At 36.4% G+C, this 18,681-nt stretch overlaps 1 protein-coding gene across 5 annotated transcripts in view; it reads left to right on the forward strand.

The window, feature by feature from the left end:
• XIRP2 (xin actin binding repeat containing 2) overlaps positions 1–18,302 on the forward strand; it is a 367,676-nt gene extending 349,374 nt beyond the window's left edge. For 2 of the 5 annotated variants that reach the window (XM_025404413.1, XM_025404414.1), the window contains 3 exons: positions 528–9,912; positions 11,985–12,118; positions 16,080–17,975. In XM_025404413.1, coding sequence (XP_025260198.1) covers positions 528–9,912; positions 11,985–12,079 — 9,480 coding nt within the window. In that variant the 3' untranslated portion in view covers positions 12,080–12,118; positions 16,080–17,975. Of the gene's footprint in view, positions 1–527; positions 9,913–11,984; positions 12,119–16,079 lie in introns of all 5 variants that reach the window. The other 3 variants (XM_025404417.1, XM_025404415.1, XM_025404416.1) reach the window with 2 other exon arrangements.
• Positions 18,303–18,681: the final 379 nt, after the last annotated feature.

Consider the following 18,681-nt stretch of genomic DNA (forward strand, 5'->3'; position numbering starts at 1 on the left):
AAGGAGAATATTGACCTGCATGCAAAAGGAGGTAGAGTAAAAACTTTTCTCACTAGAGGAAAATAAGGGAAGAAAAAATTATGTATGTTCTAAAGTCTAATAATTAACATTAAAGTAGTTAAATCAATTTTAAATGCCAGATGCTTACTCTGTTCTGTTTTAAATTCCAAGGAAAACAAAACAACCCTCAAAAGTACTTTAAGACTCTTACTGTTTCCCTCTAGATTACTCTGCATACCACATTAAGTAAAGGGAAAAAAAATCACAATTATGAGTAAATTTTAAAATATTGAGTCCTTGATGCATTAAATGGCAATATAACTTTACAAGAAAAAATAGATTATAGGAAAGACAGTGACAAATATTGACTATTATTCCTAAGTAGGTCTCTAAATGAGTACATCACATATTGTTCACAATGGAGATATCACAGGAGGGTCCAGGTTACAGACCAATGAAGGGCAGTGCCTAGGAAGCCTCTGCCACTACACTCACCTTCATAAGATTTGATTTTCTCTCCCCTAAAGATTGAAAGTGAATGTGAAGAGACTTTAAAGCCATCATCAGTTGTGAGTACCTCTTCCACTTCTTGCATTTCAACCAGCCAGAGGAAGGAAACATCAGCCACAAGATATAGTGATCACAGTGTCACTTCCTCAACTCTGGCACAAATTAATGCTACTTCTTCAGGAATGACAGAAGAATTTCCTCCTCCCCCACCTGATGTACTTCAAACTTCAGTAGATGTGACAGCATTTTCCCAGTCCCCTGAACTACCCAGTCCTCCTAGAAGACTACCAGTCCCCAAAGATGTATATTCCAAGCAAAGAAATTTGTATGAATTAAACCGTTTATATAAACACATCCATCCTGAGTTAAGAAAAAACTTAGAAAAAGATTATATCAGTGAGGTTTCTGAGATTGTTTCTAGTCAAATGAACTCAGGGAGTTCAGTCTCAGCAGATGTGCAACAAGCCCGTTATGTTTTTGAAAACACAAATGACAGTTCTCAAAAAGATCTGAACTCAGAAAGAGAATACTTGGAATGGGATGAAATTCTGAAGGGAGAGGTGCAGTCCATTAGATGGATCTTTGAGAATCAACCATTGGATTCCATTAACAATGGCTCTCCCGATGAAGGTGACATTTCCAGGGGTGTTGCTGATCAAGAAATCATTGCTGGTGGCGATGTGAAATATACTACATGGATGTTTGAAACCCAACCCATTGACACACTTGGGGCTCCTTCTTCTGACACTGTAGAAAATGCAGAGAAAATTCCTGAGCTAGCCAGAGGAGATGTCTGCACAGCTCGGTGGATGTTTGAAACAAGGCCATTGGACTCAATGAATAAAATGCATCAAAGTCAAGAAGAATCAGCGGTAACTATCAGTAAGGACATAACTGGGGGGGATGTCAAGACTGTGAGATATATGTTTGAAACTCAACATCTAGATCAACTTGGACAGCTTCATTCAGTGGATGAGGTTCACTTACTGCAGCTTAGGTCTGAGCTCAAAGAAATTAAGGGAAATGTTAAGAGAAGTATAAAATGTTTTGAAACTCAACCATTATATGTTATTAGAGATGGTTCGGGTCAAATGCTGGAAATTAAAACTGTTCACAGGGAAGATGTTGAAAAGGGAGATGTAAGAACAGCACGGTGGATGTTTGAAACACAGCCGTTGGACACAATTAACAAAGATATTACAGAAATTAAAATTGTCCGAGGAATATCCATGGAAGAAAATGTCAAAGGTGGGGTGAGTAAGGCAAAGTGGTTATTTGAAACCCAACCTTTGGAGAAAATCAAAGAGTCAGAAGAGGTCATCATTGAAAAGGAAACAATAATAGGTACAGATGTCTCCAGAAAGTGTTGGATGTTTGAAACACAGCCATTAGACATTCTAAAAGAAGTTCCTGATGCAGATCCTCTACAACATGAGGAGATAATAGGGGGTGATGTACAAACTACTAAGCATCTATTTGAAACACTTCCAATTGAGGCATTAAAAGATAGTCCTGATATAGGAAAGCTTCAAAAAATCACTGCCTCTGAAGAAGAAAAAGGGGATGTTAGGCATCAAAAATGGATATTTGAAACCCAACCTCTGGAAGACATTAGAAAAGATAAAAAAGAGTACACACGAACAGTGAAACTTGAAGAAGTTGACAGAGGAGATGTGAAGAACTACACACATATCTTTGAATCAAACAATTTAATTAAATTTGATGCATCACATAAAATAGAGGTGGAAGGAGTCACAAGAGGTGCTGTAGAGTTAAATAAATCTCTCTTCGAGACAACACCACTGTATGCCATTCAAGATCCTCTTGGAAAATATCATCAAGTAAAGACAGTCCAGCAAGAAGAAATCATAAGAGGTGATGTAAGAAGCTGTAGGTGGCTTTTTGAAACAAGGCCCATTGACCAGTTTGATGAAAGCATTCATAAATTTCAAATAATTAGAGGAATATCTGCTCAAGAAATACAGACTGGAAATGTGAAATCTGCCAAATGGTTGTTTGAAACCCAACCTCTTGATTCAATTAAATATTTTAGTGATGTGGAAGAAACAGAAAGTAAAACTGAACAAGCTAGAGATATTATTAAAGTGGATGTCAAAACCTGTAAATGGCTTTTTGAGACCCAGCCAATGGAGTCTCTTTATGAGAAAGTTTCGTTAATGACCAGCAGTGAAGAAATTCATAAGGGAGATGTCAAAACCTGTACTTGGCTCTTTGAAACTCAGCCACTTGATGCCATAAGAGATGACTCTGAAACAAAAGTCAAATTGCAAACTGTAAAACAGGAGGAGATCCAAGGTGGGGATGTACGTACAACATGTTTTCTTTTTGAGACAGAAAATTTGGACAGCATACAAGGAGAAGAAGTGAAGGAAATCAAGCCTGTTGAAATGGATATACAAGCTGGAGATGTTTCTAGCATGAGGTATAAATTTGAAAATCAGTCCTTAGATTCCATAAGTTCCAGTTCAGAGGAAGTTTTGAAAAAGATCAAAACCTTAAAAACTGAAGATATTCAGAAAGGCAATGTTTTAAATTGTAGGTGGCTTTTTGAAAACCAACCAATTGATAAGATAAAAGAAAGCCAAGAAGGTGATGAATGTGTTAAGACGGTGACAGACATACAAGGTGGTGATGTAAGAAAGGGGTGCTTTATTTTTGAGACTTTTTCTTTAGATGAGATTAAAGAAGAATCTGACTATATCAGCACCAAGAAAACAATTACTGAAGAAGTAATGCAGGGTGATGTAAAAAGCTACAGAATGCTCTTTGAAACCCAGCCACTCTATGCAATTCAAGACCGAGAAGGGTCCTATCACGAAGTAACCACAGTTAAAAAAGAAGAAGTAATTCATGGAGATGTACGAGGAACAAGGTGGCTTTTTGAAACAAAGCCATTAGACTCTATTAATAAATCAGAAACTGTGTATGTTATTAAAGCTGTCACACAAGAAGACATTCAGAAGGGAGATGTTAGTTCTGTCAGATACAGGTTTGAAACTCAGCCACTGGATCAGATTTCTGAAGAATCACATAATATTGTGCCCACTGTTGACCATATACAAGGTGGCAATGTAAAGACAAGTAAACAATTCTTTGAGTCTGAAAATTTTGATAAGAATAACTATATACGAACAGTAAGTGTCAATGAAATACAAAAGGGCAATGTCAAAACATCTACTTGGCTGTTTGAAACCCACACTATAGATGAACTGAGAGGAGAAGGGTTAGAATATGAAAATATCAAGACAGTCACCCAGGAAGATGTGCAGAAAGGTGATGTTAAGCAGGCTGTGTGGCTTTTTGAAAATCAAACTTTTGATTCTATTATGGAAGCACATAAAGGTGTCACAAAAATGACCAAGGAAGAAATCCCTCCTTCTGATGTCAAAACAACTACATGGCTCTTTGAAACAACACCACTTCATGAATTTAATGAAAATAGAATAGAAAAGATAGAAATTATTGGCAAGAGCATTAAAGAAACTTTAGAAGATCTCTACTCTCAAAAAGTTATCCAGGCTCCTGGAATCATCATTGAAGCTGATGAAGTTGGGGATGTTCGAATGGCAAAATACAAGCTAATGAACCAAGCATCTCCTGAGATACAGAAAGAAGAAATTATCAGGGCTGATCTCAGAAATATAATGGTGAACCTACTTTCCAAAAGGGACTATACTAAAAGAGAGATTTTGGTTAGTGAAGAAGAGAAGGGAAATGTTAATTTGACTAAAACTCAATTATTAAACAAATCAACTGAATTTCATGCTGAAAAAGAAGAGATAGTGAAAGGTGATGTACAACAAGCAATAAAAAACCTGTTCTCTGAGGAAAGATCTGTAAAGAAAGGCATCTTAATTCAGGAAGATGAAAGAGGAGATATTAACATGACTATCTATTGTCTTCTTCATGAAAATGATGGTGACACAATTGAGCGTGAAGAAGTAATAGGGGGTGATGTCAGACGTACCATTCATAATTTATTATCTTCCACATCAAACAATAAAATATCTGAAAGGGCTAAAATTGATGCCTCTGAGAGGGGAAATGTTCAGTTTTTCACAACCTGCATAGAAGCTGGAGCTTTGGATTATCTCAAACAACTCCATACAGAGTCAAATGAAACACTGACAGCTAAGAAACAAGAAGGAGAGAAAGAAATCATTGGTGGTGATGTTGAAGGCACAAAACTGTTACTGAAGAAAAGGCAGTCTCTGGTTGAACGTACTGTTAGTGAAACTGACATCATCCCTGGAGATGTGCATAATACAGTTAAGGTTTTTATGACTGAGCCTCAGAGTACACTTGGTAAGATACCCAAAGAAGAGATTATAAAAGGTGATTTGGCATCAACCCTAAATTCCCTCAGCCAGGCTGTAAATCAGAAAACAGTGACAAAAACAGAAGAAATTATAAAAGGTGACATGCTAGCCACACTCAAGTCACTTAAAGAATCAACCCATCGATGGAAAGAATCTAAACAGCCTGATGCCATCCCTGGTGATATTGAGAAAGCTATTGAATGCCTTGAAAAAGCTACAAATACAAGGACAGAAATTCTGAAAAAGGAGCTTCTGAAAGATGACCTGGAAACATCATTAAGGTCTTTGAAAGAAGCACAAAGAAGTTTCAAAGAGGTAGATAAAGAAGGTGTAATCAAAAAAGATGCTCACGTTGTGATGGCAGGATCCTCAGGAGAGCAGAAAACAGACATTCATCAGGTTGCTGTCCAGAGGAACAAAACTAGTCTTCTTCAGCCAAAGCCAGGACCCTTTGAGCCAGCAGCCGAGTGGCAAGGGGGAGCAGATACTCTCAGTCAAACTATGGGGAAATCTTGTCATGGCAATTTAGTAGAAGAAAGAACTGAGGTTAATCTTCCAAAAGCCCCCAAAGGCAGTGTAAAGATTGTCATAGATCGTGAACAAAACAATGATGCTCTGGAGAAAAGCCTTAGAAGACTATCTAATTCACACCATAAATCTATTAAAAATGTTTTGGAATCAGGAGACAAAATGGGTGTCTGGACTGATATCACAGGAGAACAGCATCTTAGAGATGAATATATGAGCAGACAATTAACTTCAACTGTATCAGTTAAGAATAATCTAAAAACTAAAGAATCAGACAGGGAAGTGAGAGAGCTGAAGAAGGATGATGACTTTAATTCCGTCCAATCTGCTGATAAAACCGTTGGAAAGCAACAGACATATGAACGGAGAAATGACCACCAGAAAACGGAGGCTTTCCATATAAAGAGTCCTAAAAAGACCGAAAATATTAAAATATTAACTGATACACAAAACTCCAAGCCCAGTCCCACCCAGCATCCAGTCAGCATGCCAGTTGGAGGAACTTACAACATTTCAGGGGACTTTCAGAAGCAAACTTTGTTAAAGCAAGAAACAAAATATTCTAATAAGAATATAAAACAAAAGAATATAAACCTTCAACCAATGTGGCAGCCTTTGCCTGTAGAGCAAGACACAACCAATGTAACAGAAGTGAAAGTCTCTGAAAAAAATCACAATACATTTAAGACAACCAACAAAAAGCAGGAGACTGATGTTCACTTGAAAAGCCAGGACTTTCTAATGAAGACAAATACTTCCACAGACTTAAAAACGGCAATGGAAAGGTCCTTGAATCCAATCAACTTTAACCCTGAGAATAATGTAAAAGAAAGTGAGTGCCCCCTTCCACCTCCATCTCCACCTCCTCCACCACCTTCTAATGCATCATCTGAAATTGAATTTCCTCTTCCTCCTCCACCTCCTTTAATGATGTTTCCTGAAAAAAATGGGTTTCTTCCCTCACTGTCCACAGAGAAGATAAAGGCTGAATTTGAAAGCTTTCCAGGCCTCCCTCTTCCTCCACCTCCAGTAGATGAGAAATCTGAAAGAGAAAGTCCATCGATGTTTCTGCCGCCTCCTCCTCCTCCAACTCCATCTCAAAACCCAGCACATCTCCTTTCCTCCTCTGCTCCAGAAAAGCACAGTGGAGCCTTCATGCAACAATATTCCCAAAAAGAAGCCTCAAACTCTCAGAATTCTCAGGCTAAAATCATAACAGGAAAATCAGGTGTGTTGCCACCTCCCACATTGCCCAAACCCAAACTTCCCAAGCATATAAAAGATAATAAGAACCATTTCTCCCCCAAAGTTGAATTGACAAACTCCCTGTCAGATATGGAATGTAAAATTACTACCTCAAAGGATCAAAAAAAAGTAATGATGATGACCAGCAGTGAACACATAGAGACAAAGCAGAACGTTATTAGTAAGAGTGTTGATGAAAGAAAACAATTATTTGTTGACTCTGCAAACTGTCTCTCACACACAGTTCCAGGAACTTCAGCACCCAAGAAAAAACAGATTGCACCTCTTATAAAATCTCATTCATTTCCAGAGAGTTCAGGACAACAAAGTCCAAAACCTTATATGAGAAAATTTAAGACACCTTTAATGATTGCTGAAGAAAAATATAGACAACAAAAAGAAGAACTTGAAAAACAGAAACAGGAGAGTTCTTACTACAACATTGTTAAAACTGAAAGCCAAAATCAACACATATCAGAGGTGGAAAAGGAAATGCCATTACGAAAAACCAATGAGGAGGTTTCCGTATCTGGAATCGATTCAGAGCGCACCGTGGTTCAACCCAACCCAGGCTCTCAAAGTAATGCTCGGGTACTAGGAGTGTGTTCTGATAACCAGCTCTCCACAACATCGCCAGTGACAGTCACTGCCAAGAGGCTCCACCATGTTTTAGCAGCCTCAGAAGACAAAGATAAGATGAAAAAGGAAGTTTTACAAAGCGCAAGGGACATTATGCAATCCAAATCAGCTTGTGAAATTAAACAAAGTCACCAAGAATGTAGTACCCAACAAACACAACAGAATAAGTATTTGGAGCAGTTGCACTTGCCCCAAAGCAAACCAATTTCCCCAAATTTCAAAGTTAAAACCATCAAGCTTCCAACTCTAGATCATACATTAAATGAAACAGACCACAGCTATGAAAGTCATAAACAGCAATCTGAGGTTGATGTTCAAACCTTTGCCAAACAACAATATCTGGAAACCAAGAAAACTGAAGCAAGCACTGAATGTAGTCATAAGCAATCTCTGGCTGAAAGACATTACCAGCTACCTAAGAAGGAGAAAAGAGTGACAATAAAATTGCCTACAGAATCCATACAGAAGAACCATGAAGATAAGCTCAAGATAGTTCCTGGGAAGCAAGAAGAATTTGCGGGATCTGACAGAGGGAAACTTCCAGGAAGTGAAGAAAAAAATAAGGGACCATCAATGATTAGTCGAAAAGAAGAGAGATTAATAACTGAAAGAAAACAAGAAGTTTTGAAGAATAAATCAGCACCAAAGGTCGTTAAGCAAAAGGTTATTGATGCACATCTTGATTCACAGACTCAAAATTTTCAGCAAACACAAATACAGACCTCTGAAAGTAAAGCTGAACATAAAAAATGGCCCCAGCCATATAATAGTCTGCAGGAAGAAAAATGTCTGCAAGTCAAGGGCATACAACAGAAACAAGTCTTCTCTAATACTAAAGATTCAAAGCAAGAGATTACACAGAACAAATCTTTCTTTTCCGCTGTGAAAGAATCCCAGCAGGATGATGGAAAATGTGCCGTAAATATAGTGGAATTCTTGAGAAAACGTGAAGAACTACAACAGATTTTGTCTAGAGTAAAACAGTTTGAAGCAGAGCCAAATAAAAGTGGCCTTAAAACATTTCAGACACTGTTAAATACTATCCCAGGATGGCTGATAAGTGAAGAAAAGAGAGAATATGCAGTTCACATTGCCATGGAGAATAATTTAGAAAAAGTAAAAGAAGAAATAACACATATTAAAACTCAAGCGGAAGATATGCTTGTGTCCTATGAAAATATAATTCAGACAGCCATGATGTCCTCCAAAACAGGAAAATCGGGCAATAAACCCACTAGTCTTGATGAAACATCATCCAAAGTATCTAATGTTCATGTCAGCAATAATAAAAATAGTGAACAGAAAGAAAATAAAATTGCCAAAGAGAAAACAGGACAGCACCAAGTAGCAACTCATCGTGAAGCAGCTGTTCACAGTCACGTGAAAACCCATCAGGAAATTAAACTCGATGAGAGCAACATTCCCCCTCCCTCTTTAAAAACACGCCCACCGTCACCAACTTTTATCACAATAGAGTCTACTGTCCGACGAACGGAAACGCCTACTAAGGACGAGCTTTCTCAGTCCCCCAAAAAGGACAGTTATGTTGAACCCCCGCCAAGAAGACCCATGTCGCAAACATCTGAAATTCACAGAGCAAACACTTCCCCTTCTCCACCTAGGAGTCGCTCTGAACAACTCGTCAGACTCAAAGACACCACTGCAAAGTTATCCAAAGGGGCCATCCCATGTCCAGCGGTCACCCCGGTTCCAATTGTAGAGAAGAGGTCTGAAATCATCATGTCTCCTGCAACACTTCGTCGTCAAATTAAGATAGAAACTCGTGGTAGGGACTCTCCACCTACAATCACAATACCAGTAAATATACATCATACTGCTAGTGGTTCCTCCAGAGAATCTATGGAAGCTCAAGAGGAAATCAGGAAAGTGGAGAAAAGGGCTACTTACGTTCACAATGCTGGACTCAATTCCACTGATCCCATAGTGCCCGACACTGAAAGCTATGATGCAGTTGAAATCATCCGCAAGGTTGAAGTGCCTCCTCGCCTGTCAGAGCACACACAGAGATATGAAGCAGCCAACCGCACTGTTCAAATGGCTGAAAATTTCGTGAATGACCGTGAAAATGAAATAAACAGATGGTTCAGGGAATTTGAGCATGGCCCAGTTTCTGAAGCAAAGTCAAACAGAAGAGTTTATGCAAATGGAGAAACAAACCATAATATACAACAAGAAAGTCATACGTTTTGTCAGGAGGAATTTGGATTGACGTCTTTAGGAAACACGAGTTTTACAGATTTTTCTTGCAAACATCCTAGAGAGCTGCAAGAAAAGATTCCTGTTAAACAGCCCAGGATCTGCTCTGAAACAAGGTCCCTAAGTGAACATTTCTCAGGCATGGATGCATTTGAGAGTCAAATTGTTGAGTCAAAAATGAAAACCTCTTCATCACATAGCTCAGAAGCTGGCAAATCTGGCTGTGACTTCAAGCATGCCCCACCAACCTACGAGGATGTCATTGCTGGACATATTTTAGATATCTCTGATTCACCCAAAGAAGTCAGAAAAAATTTTCAAAAGACGTGGCAGGAGAGTGGAAGAGTTTTTAAAAGCCTGGGATATGCAACTTCAGATTCTTCTGCAACTGAGATGAGAACCGCCTTCCAAGAGGAATCTGCATTTATAAGTGGTAAATGAGCTTGCAACGTGTTAAAGAAGATTAACCATTTAAAGCCATGTGTTCCATAGCCAAAATGATATGCAGTTAAAGAGTGTGTGGAAACAACCAAACAATATAACCTGAAACTAACAGCTTCCCATGTATGCTTGTATACTCTTTACATGCTTGCTTTTACAACTTTATTTTCACAAAAGCATATATTATGATTTACTTGCACTGTGTGAGAGTAACAAATACTATTATAGAGATTACTGAGACATATTTGTCAAGGTAAATAAGGCTTTGGATAAAGCAACAGGTATAGCAATAATTTTATTTCATGCAATTATACTAGACAAAAGTAATATCCCTTGACCTAATATTGACCTATTTTTAACTGCCAGGTTTAAATGATCTTTGCATTGAGTCCAGTACAGACTGGTAGAAGTCCAAGACACAATTTACATTCTTCATGTGTGCTTTAGTATTTTTATTGGTCTGTATCTCTGACAAAAGTGTAAGTGTGGAATTAGACCTTTTATATACCCAACTATTGTTACTGAATTTAATAGAGTTAGTTTTCTCTGATGCCATATTTTTTAACTGATTTTTTCACTTTTCTAAAAAATAAACTCTAAATCACACTCAATCAACCTCATTCACAAATGAGCATAAACAATACATTTTAAAAATTTGATTTTATTTGGAAAGACGGAGGTTTAAATCACATGAACTTAGTACATAATTTTGAACATCAAAGAACAGCTCATTTCCCTACTTCTTGCAATTAATGAGGCTTCATGATAAAAGAATTTTATATAATTAATGTGCATCATTAGTTTAGTCCATTCTTTTAGACAGATTGAAAGAAATAGCAAGCTTACAAATAAAAACTACTGAAACTAATAATTATGCATCCATCATATTTGCAACATATGTGTCTAGTTTATCAGGTTAATATCGTTCTTAGTGTGCTTGCTTCTGGCATAATTAAGCAAAGCTGTCTAATTAATTTCAAATGCTCAGCTTCTGTTAAGATAGCTCAAAAACACATAGAGCATACAAAGAAACTTGTGATAAATATAAAAATGTGTCCTCTACTAGAACCAAATAAGCAAAGGAGTTCTCTCAGTGGCCCAGATTGACCATCTAGGCACTAAAGTAGATATAATTATTTGTATAATGGACCCTGAGCATATTTGCTCTTATAAATAACTAATACCAAAGCTTAGTCATTCTCACAGGTTCGCTGCGAGGACAAAAAGCAATTGTGAAGTGAAAGTTCTGTGTTAGTTTTAAACCACTATACAAACACTGGGTAGTGATAGAACCACTGTTATTCATAGGGGTTAACATTTACATGAAAGCCACAAGAAGTGAGCATAGGTGCTTTAGAGGAGCAAGAAAAGATGTAGGAAAACTATATAAGCAGATGCGAGAATCCAGAAAGCTCCACGATCTAAAGCCAGTTAGATTGAGGACAAATGGCTCTGAGCATTTTAATGTATTCAGGAGTCTCATTGCATTACAGTTAAGAGTTGGTATCTTACAGTCAACTCTAAGTCATCAAGAAAATATTGAAGCAAATACAATGTCCTTGGCTTAAAAAATGTATGTATATATTTTAGAAAGATCTATCTAAAATGTTTTAAGAAGTAAAAACTTTTGACCAGGTTAGGTACAAGCCTTTATATATAGGGAAAACTCAATTATCTAGAATGATAAGTTCTCTCAGAGCTACCCATTGCTGAGTATTATATATAGACGTATATTATATACTCACATATATGCACATATATATATCTTTTTAATGTGCTTATATATCTAATGAACATATTTTACTCATGTATGCTTTTTAAATTATAAATGTCTACTCATACAATCTATAAATGGTAGAGGCACTAGAGTAATGTAGACTATCCTACCAGACCCTTAAACCTGATGATAGGTTAGTCTCTGTCCAGAGAAGCACCATAAGGACAATAGTCTTAGAGCTTTCCACTTTAACTGCATGGCCAGTTAGTATGTTGTTTTGTTTTATTATGTTTTTACGATATGATTGAAGATAACACTACAGAAGCCTTTTTTAATTTTAATTTTAGAAACTGCTGCTCCAAGACAAGGAAATATGTATACTTTGTCAAAAGACAGTTTATCCAATGGAGTGCCTAGTGGCAGACAAGCAGAATTTTCATAAGGCCTGCTTCCGATGCCACCATTGCAACAGTAAACTGAGGTAAAATGTTTGATTGTCTTTGCCACAGATATTCTAGGAGACTGCAGTATACGTATAACCTCGTATCTCTAGGAAGATGCACATTTTTCCAGATCTTGCTGCTGCATCGGTTAATACAACCACACAGAGGGATTTGCTCATGTTCTGTTAGGTATTTCTGTGACCTTTTTCCTTAGGAATTTTACTTTTCTAATCAAATCTAAAGGATCCCTTTTGTCCGAACACAAAAATCACACAGATGAATAAAATTAAGAGTTACTCTGCAAATCAAGATTTTTAAGTTAGTGTGTTAGTCTAAAGTCTAGACCCTAGATCAGGAGGTAGCAAACATTTTCTGTTAAGAGCTAGATCATAAGTAATTTTGGCTTTGTAGGCCATACTGCTTCTGTCACTACTCACTTTCTATTAGCGTGCAAGAGCAGCCACAGATAACTAAACAAATGGGTGTGGTTGTAAATAAATGGGCTTGGCTGTGTTTCAATAAAACTTCATATACCAAAACAAGTGGTGGGTAGGTTCGAATTTACCTGTCTTTGAGCTAGACTAAATTTTTAAAAATGAAATTGAAATTTAGAAAAAATATCAATGACAGGTAAGAGAAAAACTCTGTTTTTTCTCTGGAGCAAATAGAAACACCCTATCCACACAGTTAAAATGCATTCATTTTCCAAAACTCTTGAAGTAAATGCATTTAACTGAATGTGACATTTGGTGTGACTGTAGTCTGAGATGCTAAAATTGATTTTTTTTTTTTTTTTTTTTTTTTGCTAAATCTAATATGCATCTCTCAGACTATATTTTTTCTGACTTTAATTGACAATGTCTAACACCCTCATGGCAACATTCTTTTCCTTTGGTTTCCATGACAACAGAGTATAATGGCTTTCCCCCTACTCTTTGGGTGCTCCTTCTCAGGCACCTGTGTGGGGGACTCTCTGTCCATTACTGAGATGTAAGAGGTCCTCACAATTATGTTATGGGAATTTATTCTTCTCAATGTTTCTCTTCTTTCTAGTGAATCACATCCACTCCCATTATTTAAATAATCTATGTGGTAATGACTCTGAAGTCTGTACTGCTAGGCCAAATCTCTCTGTGCATCAGATGCGTATGTCTCAATGACTGATACACTTCTCCAACGAGATTTCTCATAAGTACAGCAAACTCAATATGACCCATTTTCTTCTATCTAAATTCCTTCTTTAATTGTATAGTCTTTATGCTACTGTATCAGTGAATGACATTAACATTAACTCAGTGACCAAAGCATGAAGTTATCTTTGACTCCTTCCTCTCCTTCATTCCCTACATTCAAGCCATCACCAAGTCCTGCAATTTCTGCCCCATAAATACCTCTTAAGCTATATACTTTTCTTGATGATACATCTGTTAGCACCACTAATTTCATTATCAAAACATTTAAAAATTACATTTACCCTCCTCATTTTATAAATTATTGTACCACATCTTCAATTTCAGATCATATAGCCACTACATACCATGTTATGTCCCTTTTTGCTCTAATTTCATCTGAGTTTTCTGGTTGCAAGATATTAATGCCCACCAACCAATGCCTACCTTGATGTTTCTGCAGTTCTGATATTAAAGCTTGGTTTCTAGTGGACTCTTCAAAAAAAGCTCTCATGGAAACAGTATTCACTGAATTCTTACATGCTGATAACAATTTGTCTGTGACCTTTATAACAAAAAGTCAGTTTTGCTGAAATTAAAATCTTTGGCTTACACTTTTTTTCATTGTATTATTTGATACATTATTTTATTTTCTTCTGGAATAAAGTATTGGAATAGCCTGGTAACAATCTAATTTTCTGTTCCTTATAAGACCTATATTTTTTCTTAAAGATACCCATGGATTTTTTTCTTTTTTTTTTTTTTTTGAGATGGAGTCTCGCTCTGTCGCCGAGGCTGGAGTGCAGTAGTGCGATCTCGGCTTACTGCAAGCTCCACCTCCCGGGTTCATGCCATTCTCCTGCCTCAGCCTCCCGAGTAGCTGGGACTACAGGCGCCCGCCACCACACCCAGCTAATTTTTTGTATTTTTAGTAGAGACGCGGTTTCACCGTGTTGGCAAGGATGGTCTCAATCTCCTGACATCGTGATCCACCCACCTCGGCCTCCCAAAGTGCTAGGATTACAGGCGTGAGCCACTGCGCCCAGCCTTTTTTCTTTTTATTATTTAAAATCTAGCAATTTTACTAGACTAGTTCTTGGCATTGGTTATTTTTCACTAGTGTCAGTTACCCAGTGTGCTCTTTCCATATGTTGTTGCATACTTTTTGTATGCAAGAGTTTGTTTTAATTATAACTATTTAATATTTAATCTGTTTCATTGTATAATTTTTTTCTTCAGGAATTCCTATTATCTATACCTTGAATGTTTTTTGCCTATTTTTAATATCTGTCTCTTTCTCTCAAATTCTTCTTATATTTCTTTCTTTCTTTCTGATTGTTGAAAAGGTTATGTTTTCATTCTGTTTCTCTTAAGTCACTTTTTATTGTGTTTATTTGCTTTTGTATTTCTTTTAGTTTAGTTTTGTTGCTGATATTTTTATCTTTCATTTCTATTTTTTCCTGATTTCTGGCACCTGACTTATGAGATTTTAAATTCTGATTCATGATGTTCTTTCAGGTCTTTTATCATGTTCTTAATGTCTTTTAACTCATTTTGAAGTCATAGGTTACATTTTTGATATATTTTTAGAGCATGTTTTTCTGGCATGTTTTCATTATCTACAGGGATATTATAATGCCCTTTGCACTTTTATTTTCTTTTAGTAACTTCGTATATTATTTACCTTGTTACATTTCTGTTGCTCATTTTTATGTAAAATTAGTTTTCCAAAACCTTAGAAGGATGAAAATCAGGATGGTTTTTCTAACTTCACAGAGCTACCTCTTTTAGTTTTCATATACTGACCATGAAAATAAGGCAGCTTGATTTCTAGAATTCCCTGGCTTGGCTGCTCTTCTCCATATTTATCAGAACCTTCTCTTTCATTTCTGTAATCATTATCCTGCTCAATCTTGATTCCACTCTCCTATTTTTTCTCACTTTGGGATTCTGTTTAAAAGGGGAGCCCAGCGTTGAGAGTTCAACCTCACTAGCCTCATTGTCTATTGGAGAGGACAAACCTCCTTGCAGTTTCAGCTGCTGTTCTCTGATTGGCATGTGATACTTTCCAGGAAATATTAGTTGGTTATTTTGTGATCTCATATTTTCAGGTCCATCAGACATCTTCCTTGCTCCCTCTGCTATCACCAATACAGATGAGACCATCATGCCAGTCTTGTGTCTGTTGGTGTTTTCTCCTTAGTTCTTTGTATATTGAAGCTGAGGGGGCTACCTTGTCACTTCATTTTGTTGTAAATGTTACTCATGGGTTTTAAGTTTTGCTATCTTGTTGATATATCTGTTTTTATGTATAGATTCATAGATATTCAAAACTATGCTCCTGCCTCTGACTAGAGTTCATTTTAATTGTAAATCACTCGATTTGTTAATTGCCTTAAAGAAGCCACATAAGCAATTGTTAGGCACGCCTTCCAGCTCATTCAAAATCCAGTTAACAAAGAAGCTCATATAGTTGATTTGTATGTGTTTGCTACTCAGGATTTATTGGAAATTACAACCCCTCACATAAATCATTGAATTAGCATGAGTTCAGTCCTATCATTCTGCACCATCTATAACTATATGTGCATTACCCTATAATACCTATTATGCCATTACCTGACACACAAAGTAAAATTCTAAACACTGCAAGACATACACCATACAAAGTATTGGTGGTAATATTATCTAACAGAAATGTTCAACTAATAGCATCACTCCCATTGCTAGTAACTTAAGTTTACTAGTCTGTAACTCATTGAAATAATCCCCAATTCCCTATGAATTTACAATAAATACAAAGTGCTAAGTGTTCTTTTCTTTTTGGCAGTTTGGGAAATTATGCATCACTTCATGGACAAATATACTGCAAACCTCACTTTAAACAACTTTTCAAATCTAAAGGAAATTATGATGAAGGTTTTGGACACAAGCAGCATAAAGATAGATGGAACTGCAAAAACCAAAGCAGATCAGTGGACTTTATTCCTAATGAAGAACCAAATGTGTGTAAAAATACTGCAGAAAACACCCTTGTACCTGGAGATCGTAATGAACATTTAGATGCTGGTAACAGTGAAGGGCAAAGGAATGATTTGAGAAAATTAGGGGAAAGGGGAAAATTAAAAGTCATTTGGCCTCCTTCCAAGGAGATCCCTAAGAAAACCTTTCCCTTTGAGGAAGAGCTCAGAATGAGTAAACCTAAATGGCCCCCTGAAATGACAACCCCTCTATCCCCTGAATTTAAAAGTGAATCTCTGCTAGAAGATGTTAGAACTCCAGAAAATAAAGGACAAGGAGAAGATCACCTTCCTTTTTTGCAGCCTTATCTACAGTCCACCCATGTTTGTCAGAAAGAAGATGTTATAGGAATCAAAGAAATGAAAATGCATGAAGTAAGAAAAGATGAAAAGAAGGAAGGAAGGAAGAATGTGCAAGATAGGCTGAGTGAAGCTGAAGATACAAAGAGTAACAGGAAAAGTGAAATGGATCTTAATGACAACAATAATGTGGTTGTGCAGAGTGCTGAAAAGGAGAAAAATGAAAAAAGTAACCAAACTAATGGTGCAGAAGTTTTACAGGTTACTAACACTGATGATGAGGTGATGCCAGAAAATCATAAAGAGAATTTGAATAAGAATAATAATAACAATTATGTAGCAGTCTCATATCTGAATAATTGCAGGCAGAAGACATCTATTTTAGAATTTCCTGATCTATTACCCTTGTCGAGTGAAGCAAATGACACTGCAAATGAATATCAAATCAAGAAGTTAGAAAATACATCTAGAATCTCAGAGTTACTTGATATATTTGAATCTGAGAAGACTTACTCGAGGAATGTACTAGGAATGGCTCTGAAGAAACAGACTGACAGAGCAGCTGCTGGCAGTCCTGTGCAGCCTGCTCCAAAACCAAGCCTCAGCAGGGGCCTTATGGTAAAGGGGGAAAGTTCAATCATCTTTCCTGATACAAACCTCTTAAACATTAAAGGAAGCCATTCAAAGAACAAAAATTTACACTTTATCTTTTCTAACACTGTGAAAATCACTGCATTTACCAAGAAAAATGAGAACATTTTCGATTGTGATTTAATAGATTCTGTAGATCAAATTAAAAATATGCCATGCTTGGATTTAAGGGAATTTGGAAAGGATGTTAAACATTGGCATGGTGAAACAAAAGAAGCTGCCCACAATAATGGAAACACAGGTTTTGATGCCCTGAGCCATGAATGTCCAGCTAAGCCTTTGTTTCCCAGAGTGGAGGTACAGTCAGAACAACTCACGGTGGAAGAGCAGATTAAAAGAAATAGGTGCTACAGTGACACTGAGTAAAATATCTCGGCCACTGACCGTCCACACTTAGGCACTGAGAGATTTTGATGTTCTGAAATAAGATTTTATGAATTTGGATACCCTTTTGAGGAACTTGATGTAAACATAATGTTCAGAAATCTCATGTCTGTCTCAATGGGATCTTTCTTGTATTACACCTTGTCATTTTTTTCATAATTTATTTACATCTACTTTTGTTTTAAATGGAATGAAGAGGTGAAACACTATGGATATGTTTTCCATTCAAATGGCACTTTAGCATATTGTTCTGTTTTCCTATAAAACATCATGGGTGTGATTTTTATACTGCTGATACTTGTCACAATTATTATACCTTCTCTGTAATTTCCTCTGAAATAAAATTGAATGACCTGAGGTGCAAACCAAAATGCTTCTGTAACTTTTTTCGATATATACTGTCATTCTAAGTACATATATTCTTTATGACTTGGGAAGTATTTGTCTTGAGGCAAGTATTTACCCCACACACTAAAATAATGCTGGAAAAAATAAAATAGTAAACTGAAGGCACAGTATTATTAGAAAGCATGACATTTTCATTTTCTTTTTTACTCTACATTTTAAAGATATGAGGATTATTGTTCTTGAAATAATTACCTATATTAAATTATCACAGAATGTATCTATAAACATTTAATGAACAATGTTGATTTTCCTCCATAATAATGTGAAGTCCATACTCAGAAATTAACTAGAAAGGTTATAGACGTTACTTAAATAAATTATGCACATTACATTTGTATTGCTTACTCTGTGTAATTGATAAGTGTAACAATCGTATCACTACAGTTTTTCAGGTTTTCTTCTTATCATATTTGATGAATATTAAGTTTTTCTGTCATGAAAACATATTCCTTTAAAATTTGGCTTCTAAATTTTCTACTGCCTTTGTTCTTCCTCAAATAAATTTTATGATTCTGAAAAAAAAAATGAGCATAAATAAGTGGCTTTGCATAAATTTGGAGTGTACATATATGAAACGGGCCTTATCCCATATTCTCCTACATAAACACAAACCATTGACATTCTATAAGTATAAAACCAAAATGCAGTGTTGAAAACTATTTCTTTTTA

This window comes from Theropithecus gelada, chromosome 12, assembly GCF_003255815.1.
Source record: "Theropithecus gelada isolate Dixy chromosome 12, Tgel_1.0, whole genome shotgun sequence".
Taxonomy (NCBI): Eukaryota; Metazoa; Chordata; class Mammalia; order Primates; family Cercopithecidae; genus Theropithecus; species Theropithecus gelada.